The 11,089-nt window shown below is 48.9% G+C and overlaps 1 protein-coding gene across 1 annotated transcript; it reads right to left on the reverse strand.

Annotated features, from left to right (window-relative positions):
- Positions 1-5,903: 5,903 nt before the first annotated feature.
- On the reverse strand, positions 5,904-11,019 carry LOC144165712 (uncharacterized; the record flags this gene model as incomplete). The annotated part of the gene is given in 3 exon segments (XM_077695512.1): positions 5,904-6,458; positions 8,151-8,419; positions 10,821-11,019. Coding segments are annotated over 3 exon segments (678 nt in total), but the record flags the coding sequence as incomplete, so codon positions are not given.
- Positions 11,020-11,089: the final 70 nt, after the last annotated feature.

The raw sequence follows: 11,089 nt of genomic DNA on the forward strand, positions 1-11,089 counted from the left end.
GCTTGTCCCTCGCTGCGAACAGCTCGTCGAGCGCACAAAAGGCACGTACTACGTCCATGCGAGAATCGGATCGAGGCACCGGGCAGGCGTGGAACAACGCTGGCTAACTACAGATGGAACAGGGAACTCGGAAGCTAATAAAACTGGACACGAGAACAGAGGGGCGCTGAGACCTCTTCTCCCGCGGAAGAGGCGTAATGTCCTGCCGAAGCAATATGGGAACCCTGGGAATAGGGCCGCGTGTAGTTCTGCACCGAAGGTGTCGTTGCTGATAATGCACTCAGCGTATAAGTAGGCAAGAGTTCGCTGTGGTTTGTACAAGCAAGAAATGCAATAGCTATAGGCATGCCTCTAATGGGGACCAGATCTCTCTCTCTCTCTCTCTCTCTCTCTCTCTCTGCTGCTGCTGCCGCCACTGCAAACATGCAGCAGTGAATGCCTTATGTATGAATGCATGGGTGCTTGCAGCTGAGAGCTGAAGAGCTGAAGCACTGTATTGAATGTGAGCTTGGCGCCCCGGGTTGTCCTTTTGTGATTGTGTTAGAGGGGTTAGAGGAGAAAGAGAACACAGGCGGGACGCCGCCGACCGTTTAAGGGAGCGTACCGCTTTTCCTTACAGTTTTTGAAGACCAGCTCACTGGAACGATCTGCGGCCGATTCCCCGTGTGGGTTCGTTCCAAACACATGGGTACAATCATCATCATCACAATCATCGTCGTCGTCGCCGCGCCGCCGTCACGATCATCGCCCTCGAGAGACTGCTCTCCTTGCAAAGCTTACTACTATTCTTCGTTTTATTTTTCAACCTGCTCTTCTACAATGTCCACTTACAGCCCTTAGTGCCATGTGATTACCTTTGAATGTTTTTAACAAAGTGAAGCGGCGAGGGAAGCCAACTGGGTCTTGCTATGTATTAGCTTTAGCCAAACTTAAGCGCGCCGTGGAAGTCCACAGGCATCACATTTCACCTGATGCTTTCTTCCAAAGAAAGCACAAAAAAATTAATATACTTTCAACCTCCGCGTGGCGCGGATGTCAGCTTCAACTTATACCTGTGCTACGCGGTCGTTTCAAAGGCCTTCGGAAGGCCGTTGAACCGATCGTCTATCAAGTGCCCCATTGTAAATACACAGAGAGCAGTTCTGGTGGTAAGTCCAATTGTCAATGGAAAGTTACCGTGTAGCACAGGCATTAAACGTCTAAGTACAATGATTAAGACTTTTCATAAAAGTTGTCGTATGGTCCGTATAGTATGCACGGGTATGCTTGTAGTTGTTTACGTTGCGGCTGACAAATTACGTGGCGAATACTGAACAAGCTCTGCGCATTGCGTGAAAAGAACGGTGGCGTGGTGCCTTACAACATGGAGCACACCAAGTTATCATTATAGCCAGCTGGGCCGAGGAGGCACGGATCACGTGCTCTAGTAAGTGCACGTGTTATTTCGCTAGGATAGCCCGATTACGCGGTCTAGGGAGATACGTTAAGCTCCGTGGTTAAAAGTATGCGGTCCATCGGTGCCTTCTGCTCAGGAGCAGAACCATCGAGTTTTCAGTCAAGGACCGACTTGCAGTTGACGCTGTAACGCAAGCCCGCTCGCAATCTTAGATTTAGCGCCTTCGAGCATACTCAAGTGGTGCCGACGTGAGATCGAAAGCCTTTCGAACGAGTTCTTTGCGCGAGTGGTCAACTCCTCGGTCACAGCTTTGCCGACAGGGCACCAGCTTCTGGAGAAAGAGGCCCACGGATCGAATCCGGTATCCGGGCAGCGTCCGGGGATTTTAAATGCTTAACATTTATGTATAGACTCGACAAGGAAATGCGTATGTAACGACTGTAGTTTCACACTGTCGCCGCATGACAAAATGCTGTTAATAAAAGGCGCAAAGGCCTTCATACTTAAACATCAAAGTCAAGCGTGTGAGGGAATCCCGTCTGGCCGGGAGGGTACTTTGAAACAAAAAAGAGGTGCCGTCCAGTAAAAAAAAAAAAAAAAAATGTTCTTGACATTCCGGCTTCCAGCACGGAAGCCTTGTTCGCAATGAATTGATGAGTAGAAGTCTTTCGTTTAAACGGGCTCGAATAATCGCCGCGAAAAGTATGCATAGATCTTTGGTGCGATTTTTTTGAACCCTCGGAGTGCTTCTTTTTTGTTTCATACTTTGATATCAAACTCCTTACATGGCCTGCTAGAAATGTTTTCGCAGCAATGCAGTTATGCACAACGGTGAAGCCTACTTTAAAAATGTTAGAAATGTGTGTAGCACAGCGATTTGCGAATTTATCCTCCAAATCCCACTTCGTAGTTTCTGGAAATTTCTCTCTCTCCGCGAGGAGTGAGGTAACGTGACACTGGGACGAAACTGTCTACTTGCGGGAAATGACGACGTCTTTTAATGCCCACGTCCCTCTCGCAGGTTAGTCCCGAAATAATGCCCACGTCAGAAAAATAAACGTTCCCTAAAAAATAAAAAAACAAAATAAATAAAACGGGAACAAAAACGGGAACAAACCTGTGCCAGCAAAGCTATAACAGGTAAATTTGCTGGCGCAGGTTTGTTCCCATTTTATTTATTTTGTTTTTTATTTTTTATGGAACGTTTGTTTTTCTGACGTGGGCATTATTTGGGGCCCGACCTGCGAGATGGACGTGGACATTAAAAGACGCCGTCATTTCCCGCAATGCCAGCAACGTACCAGTAATCACTGTGATATATGCAAGTCAGTCGCAGATCGAGAGAGATTTCCGATAGACCGCGCTTCAAGTGTCTCAACCCCGGCTAGCGATTGTTTGTGAGGGAGACGCTTAATGGCTTGGTTGGAAAATGTGGGGCATGCGCATACTTAAGACCCCCTAAAAAACTAATTAAATATGGTTAACCACTACTGACTCACCAGGATGCGCGTCGCCGAGGGTCAGAAAGAACGCGTCACTACAATTCCATAGTGGTTAGTTTCTAGTTACTGTGACAACCGAATAGGCAGAAAATGATATTGTTGGTTTTATGGTTTCATGTTTAAGAGTAATCTCACTTAATAAGCAGTAGCGGCCTCCAAAACTTTTCGTCGGTGATGTTCCGGCGTGTTTTCGAAAAAATTCCCCGCATTTCCCCGAGGGGAAGAATGTGAAAGTGCGAATGCACGAGTTGAATTTGCGCGGTTCGGCAATGTTCGCGAAAGAGAGATCACACACACACACACAATTACAAAGAAAGAAAGATGCATTTATTCACAGACACCTATTTGTGTTGTCGTTGTACTTGATTGATAGAGCGGATCTCAGCTTTGAAATTTCGTGTCAGTACTCCTTTAAGCGGGTGCATTAGCCCTTCTCACGCCCGATTCCTGGCCAATCCCCCACGTGGGTATGTGCCATGTCAGCGGCCAGGCAGCGCGCGCCCATCTCCCCCCGTTGCCAAGGAAGACGAGGAGATTCCTGGCCAATCCCCACGTGGGTATGTGATGCGGACATCGCCGGTGGACGCAGGTTCAGGGTCGCTTAAGAAGTGCATTCGCACTTAAAATCCACGCCAGCGGGCATTGAACTACGGCAGTGCTGCTGCGGGGCGCACAGCCGCGTTTATTCACAGACACCTATTTGTGTTGTCGTTGTACTTGATTGCTAGAGCGGATCTCAGCTTTGAAATTTCGTGTCAGTACTCCTTTAAGCGGGTGCATTAGCCCTTCTCACGCCCGATTCCTGGCCAATCCCCCACGTGGGTATGTGCCATGTCAGCGGCCAGGCAGCACGCGCCCATCTCCCCCCGTTGCCAAGGAAGACGAGGAGATTCCTGGCCAATCGTCCACGTGGGTATGCTATGCGGACATCGCCGGTGGACGCAGGTTCAGGGTCGCTTAAGAAGTGCATTCGCACTTAAAATCCACGCCAGCGGGCATTGAACTACGGCAGTGCTGCTGCGGGGCGCACAGCCGCGTTTATTCACAGACACCTATTTGTGTTGTCGTTGTACTTGATTGCTAGAGCGGATCTCAGCTTTGAAATTTCGTGTCAGTACTCCTTTAAGCGGGTGCATTAGCCCTTCTCACGCCCGATTCCTGGCCAATCCCCCACGTGGGTATGTGCCATGTCAGCGGCCAGGCAGCGCGCGCCCATCTCCCCCCGTTGCCAAGGAAGACGAGGAGATTCCTGGCCAATCCCCCACGTGGGTATGCTATACGGACATCGCCGGTGGACGCAGGTTCAGGGTCGCTTAAGAAGTGCATTCGCACTTAAAACAACTGTGCCGTGGCTACAGCAGGGGCTGTGCTAAAGTGACTTAAGAGAACGAAGATGTTGAGTGTAAGAAAAAGCTCGTGTATTGGGAATTTGTCGATAAATATAATACAAAACGATTGCCCTGTTTAAGATAGTGGGCGTAAGTTGAGGGCTGATAGTGGTTGCGTGCCCAGGTTTTATAGGGAAGCTGGGATGAGGAGGGGGTATAGAGGAAAAGAATGGCTTAGATCAAGATAGCTGAACTAAGACTAGAAAATATATTTTGCGTCCTTTTTTGCTTTATCTGTACGCCCGTTCTTGGGTTAGACCTTGTTCCCCTGTCCGTGGCTTCGAGATTGTGGTAACAGGCGAGACCCTAGGTTAAGACGAGGTTAAATAATTTGAGCTGTACACACTGGCACTCAAAAGTTACGCGTTTAATTGTAAAGGCGAGTTTAGGAGAGCCATTGAGCTTAGCTTGCTACGTCATCAGAAGTGACTGAAACCGTTGCTTCTTACCGGGTCTAAGAAGTAACAGACATGCGTTACTCTTACGCTTCCCATTACAACTGAACCGTTACTCCACTATTAAAAACGTTTAAGTGTAGACGTGCAATCGGTTGTGTACTCCAGGTTACCGCCGAACATTCGGCATTGTTTGTGGCCCAGAAGTCTGTGGATGTACCGTGATGTTGGTGCAAATCACATAGTTGGGGTATTGCTTGTGTCTGTCGACAGCGCGTACGTTTAAAGCTTCGTTTGAGGCGCAGTAAATTAAGCAGAAAGACGGAAATATCCGACTTCACTAAAGCGTCATGAAATACTTTACCAGCGGAGATAAAAACGCCCGAGGAGGTCACCGAATACTTTTAATGTGAAAATTAATTATCCGAGAAAGCAAGCCATTGAGCAAGGAGACCAGCCAGACGAACAGCCTGCCAATTTTTTTAGGCCATGCCAACAGTGTGTAGGCCGCGAAAAATTCAAAGCTTAAGCTAACCTCTCGAGCGAGTCTGAAAGGATTTATGCCAAAAATATTAAGAAAACACCTTCGTTTCTTACCGTAACAAAATAATTTGGTCACAGTTAAATGTTGAGCTTTTGGTTTGAATTTTTTCGGATCCCAGAAACCTGTAGTGTGGCCTAGAAAATTGACAAAGACTGAGCATGCTTGGCATGTGGGTGAGGGAGTGAGTTCGTGAGAGAGTGAGGGAGTGATTGAGTGAGTGAGGGATTGACTGTTTGTTTGTTTGTTTGTTTGATTGATTGATTGATTGATTGATTGATTGATTGATTGATTGATTGATTGATTGATTGATTGATTGATTGATTGATTGATTAAGTGAGCGAATGAGCGAGCTAGCTGCTCACACATTAGCTTCCACTGAGCTGTCAGTGGAAGTCATTCGGAGTCTAACTGAAATAAACGATGGTACTGTGAACTAATTTTGGGGCAATCTTTCCAAACACCACCAATCATCATGCATTGGAGGTCCATGGCTAAAGTTGACTTTTAGCTCAAAGTTTGCTTAGTGACTATTCCGCCAGTGAGAATTGCCCAAGTGACAAGTTAGTTCATGCGGTGGGGTTTTCGTGTATCGCCAGCTAATCACTGAACCCCCTCAGTGAGTGACGGCAAACTACGCGCTGCGTACACAGTTTGAGCCTTAACGAGAAGCAAACACAAGGCATGCATTTGTAAGGCGTCCACTTGTCACGCGAGGATTGCAGGTCTTCCGGCATTCCCGCCCATGGCTTGGGCGCTTCGCCAAACCACTAGTATACCCTCATATCATTTGTGATGCGGCAAAGGAAACAAGTGAACAAAACCATGAGTGACAAAAAAGAAACCTTGTTGGATGACTAGTTCACACAAACAGACAAACAGTCCACGTCAGTCCAAGGGAAAGGACCAGGCCTGAGAGGGGTGCGCCGCATTCGTCCAGTCTTCCGTCTCCGAAGTGGAGGCGGCCACGCGAACTGCTCTGGAAGCTGCAGCACCACGAAGCGGACGATGTTTTTCCTCCTGGCGTCAGATGCTGATGCCGTTGCTGAAGACCTTCTTCAGCACCTCCATGAAGATGGTGCGCTCCTGCATCTCGGAGCGAAGCCGAAGCTCTCGCTCCTGGCGCTCGATCTCGAACCGGGCCCTCTCCAGCGCGAGCTTGTCCTCCTCCAGGCGAAGACGGGCCTTCTCCATCTGCAGCTCCTCGCGGCGAATCTTCAAGTGGCGCTCGCGTGCCTTGAGAACAACAAAAAGAGAGGCACTCTGCTGTAACGATGCCAAGCAGTAGAGCACAAAGGAATGGCGATACGCTCTCGAGCTTCAATCAGTTTACAAAGCCATGCTTACTCTGTTAACGAGACTGCATACCACGTCGTTTAAAAACAGCGCGGACACGGGACTAAAGAAGGAACAGACGACACAAGCGCTGACGAAGAGCTGGGCGCATTTTAATTCGCAGGAACATATGCATAAAAAGCGAAGGGAAGAGAAGAAAAGAGAAACGAAAAAAAAAACGAAATAAACTTTTGACATAAAAGGTGATAGCAACAGATTTGTTAGTATGGCAACAACTATTTTATCCGCCGCGTGACGATTTGTAGACGACTAGTGGCGTTAGGTAAGCGATTTCCTTATCCAGCAGTGGCATGGACGGTTCGCTGATGCAATCGCTGACTTTCCTGACGATATGGTAGGCTTGAAAGACCTCTCTCTCCCTTCGCCTTCGCATCTCTCTCTCTTTTTTTTTCGTTTCTCTTTTCTTCTCTTCCCTTTGCTTTTCATGTATATTTTCCTGCGAATTAAAATGCGCACAGTTGTTCGTCAGCGCTTGTGCAGTCTGTTCATTCCTTAGTCCTTTATTCCGCGCTGTTTTTAAACGATATGATGTACCAACAAGCCCTTCAGTACACCCTTTTGCATACCATATTTTGAAAGGAAGCCTTTTTTGGCTGGCCTCCAGGTTTTCAGGGGGCTGCTGCTGCTGCTGCTTTCTGGCAGGGTGCACCGCTGGGTTTTATCTTACGCCAGATAACGCTTGCCTCCGCATACTGCGCCTCGGACCGGGGAAATGCCTCTGGTGAAACGTGGAGGGTGCGTCTGGTAGGTTACACCAGATAACGCTCAACTCCGGGTAACGCGCCTTGGAAGCGACTGGCGGCGGGGAAGCCCCACTTCATCGTGTATAACGTTATCTAAGCTTGGAGCTGGTGGCTTCTAAACAGCGTGCCGGCCAGCAGGGGCATCGTAGCTGTGCAAAAAGCGAATGTAAACGTGGCGGTTGAGGTGAAAAAGATGGTTACGACCCTTCCGGGCGACGTTTCCGACGACTAGGAAATCTAAGTTCACAGTAAAAACATGCAGGGATTTCGCTTTATGTCGATTGCGACCTATCTGTGGGATCCACTAATTCTTGTTTAATGCGCACTCGTATAAAACCACGCTGTCGACAACAACATTCTCCTCTCAAGCGCCTCCCAAACGGTTAGATTGGGAGCTCGGATACCGCCTGTTTAACTTTGCAGGATGAAGGAATGCTGTTAAAATGCGCGGAGAAATAAAAAACAAATAAGAGGCGCTTCACAGTCTTCGGGAACGTTGGTGCAACAAATTAAAAATTAAATTATGGAAGTTGTTTAGAGCAAGGAAAAACACTGGTTTAGCGCGCGCGTGCACATTCACACGCCCACGCACGCACACGAGAAAAAATATATACCCGTAGGGTAGCAGGTGATAACGGGAGCAATTCCAGCGGAAGTGTAGCTTCATTAATGTCAACATATGAATCGCATGGGGTGCGGTCGATTAATATTTTACCATTAAAAAGGATCGGCGAAGCAATCTATTCGAGGAAGAGGAAAATTAGCACACAAAAAATGCCCACGAACTCCACCGTTACCGCGTTGGAAATGTACGGAAGGGTTTGGGTACCCGTGCTTCTTTGGCCTGGCAGCTGAGCAGGTAGGTGACCACCTTGACAGGGAACTCCAGGGCGCCCAGGGGGGGTCCGCCGGGGCGACGGCCCGTGTCCCCCTCAGCGCCGTCCCCTCCGGCGCTCGGGAAGCGGGCGCGCTCCTCGGCCACCATAGCCGCAGCAGCCGCCTTGATCTCCTCCAGGAGCACGTCGTCCTCGCTGAGTCGGGGACGCTTGGGAGAAGAACCCTGCTCCTCGTCATCCTTGTCCTCCGACTCGCTGCTCGCTGCATGATGTCCTCGTCGTTAATGAGAATCCAATCAATCAATCAATCAATCAATCAATCAATCAATCAATCAATCAATCAATCAATCAATCAATCAATCAATCAATCAATCAATCAATCAATCAATCAATCAATCAATCAATCAATCAATCAATCAATCAATCAATCAATCAATCAATCAATCAATCAATATTTCAGGTTCCCAGGAGCACGACTGGGGTCTCAGGATGGTACACCACACACAAAACAATAAAAACCAACAAAAATGCGCTGATTACTATACTACCCAATGCGACCTTTGTGCAGTCTGCTCGGTCACGGCGCGTCTCAGGAAGGGATTGCGTGATCAGCGAACGCACGGCGGCGCCCGCTACTCTGCTGTTTATGTCGCACCGCGTCGGCGCAACCGAGCATGTTTTGTAAATCGTATTTGAACCTCCCGCGCAAATGTCACGTGATTCGGACGACCACGGACCGAGGACGACGACGAAGGAACCCAAGGACCGATGAAAGTGCAGCGCAAAAAACTTGAAAGACCATGACGCTTCCCTTCATGGATACCAGGCATCCATGAAAGGAAGCGTCATGGCCGGAAGCCGATCGCGGAGGCCGTAGCCTGGTTTGCGTTTCCTTCTCGGGCGTCACTAGACGCCGTGGGCGGTATTCACACAGGTGTCTGGTACGGGCTGGGCAACTGCCCTCCCCCTCACACTTTCGGGGGAGTGTCTCGCGCCGCCTCGCCAAACTGTCGTCCCCCTCACAATTTCGCGACTCTCTCCTTCACCGCTTTCTTTCAGTGTTCTTTCTTCCCATCGTTCGCTCGGTTACGCCGCCGCCGCTAAACCCCAGTAGCGGCCACCAACTTAAAGCAGCAAACTGCCACATATACGGCACAAAACTTCGGAACGTAAAATAAACTTTAAATAGAATAACAATAGCGTTGATAATTTATTAGCGTGTACACACGCACACACGCACACACACACACACACACACACACACACACACACGCACACACACACACACACACACACACACACACACACACACACACACACACACACACACACTGTCGCAGTCACACCGACACTCATATTCCCAGACAGGCACACACACTCAGTCACACTCAAACTGTTACACACACACACACACACACGCACACACACACACACACACACACACACACACACACACACACACACACACACACACACACACACACACACACACACACACACACACACACACGCACACACACACACACACACACACACACACACACACACACACACACACACTGTCGCAGTCACACCGACACTCATATTCCCAGACAGGCACACACACTCAGTCACACTCACACTGTTACACACACAGACTCACACTCAAACACGTACCCACAAACTCATACTCAAAAGTCACACTCACACACAGCCACACACAAACTGTGTAACACACACATAATATATACAGCATGTTTCAGGGAATACTAATTTAAAAAAATATATGCTTTCGGAGGTAAAATTGTTTTTCTGGCTCGAAGTCATCAGGCACCGTAGCGGACGACATAAAACAAGTTCCAACTGCTATTTAGGGGAATAATTAACTACTACCTGTCAATTACCTTTTAATTATGGCACTTCGGCGTGTGACTGTAATGCGGAAATTGTAGAGGGGCATCAGTAAACCCAATATCCAATGTTAGATCTGGGAAAATGTAATTTCTTGCAGACCTATGGGCTGAGTACTTCAGTCCTCAGGACGCGCGCATTTGGAGCACGGTGGCTGCAAAGCAACGCACAGCCATGTCCACGCGTTTACGTCACTAAGAGCACGCCGCCCTATTTTTCGTTGAGGCAAGATAAAGCCACGGCCGGGCTAGAGCGTAGGCGCTCGCCCACTTTAGCCCTGCCGTGATAAAGCACGGCGTGCGTGTGACGTATACCGCTCTGAGTGACGTTAACACGTTGGCATGGCTCTGCGGCGCTTTGCAGCCGCCGCGCTCCAAATGTGCGCGTAATGTTGGCTTAAGCACTCAGTCCATATGTCTTCGGGCAATTGCATTTTTGCAAATCTAACGCTGGATATTGGGTTGACTAATGATCCTCTACGATTTCCACATTTAAATCAAACAAGTAGTAGTAAACGGTTACCCTAAATAGCAGTGGAACTCGTTTTATGGTGCCCGCTATGACCCCTGATCATTTCGCGCAGGAAAAACAATTTTACCCCCGAAAGCCATTTGTTATAAATTACTTAGCCTTCCCCGAGATACCCTGTATATACCCTATGTACATATATACAACGACAGAGACATAGACAGAGAGAGAGAGAGAGAGAGAGAGAGAGAGAGAGAGAGAGAGAGAGAGAGAGAGAGAGAGAGAGAGAGAGAAATTCCGCTCACTAGTCGAGGTGCGCTCCCGTTCGCCGTTGTCGGATGGTTCGGGCGTGACTTCCTCTTCCAGAATGACGCGCGGCTTGTACAGGTCGAAGTCATCATCGCCCTCCTCCTCCTGGGAGTTCGCCGTGTTCAGCGACGACACCATGCCGCTGCCGATGCGAGTGCTGTAGCCGCCCGCACCACTCTCGTACTGCTGCAGCACCTGCGCATGCGCGTACACAACCAAGCACCCATGCGAGAGGCGTCATCAACACCGGCAGCCTTGTGTCTGG

The sequence above is a fragment of the Haemaphysalis longicornis genome, unplaced genomic scaffold (genome assembly GCF_048455015.1).
Source record: "Haemaphysalis longicornis isolate Haplotype H1 unplaced genomic scaffold, Haemaphysalis longicornis Haplotype H1 scaffold_1495, whole genome shotgun sequence".
Lineage (NCBI taxonomy): Eukaryota > Metazoa > Arthropoda > Arachnida > Ixodida > Ixodidae > Haemaphysalis > Haemaphysalis longicornis.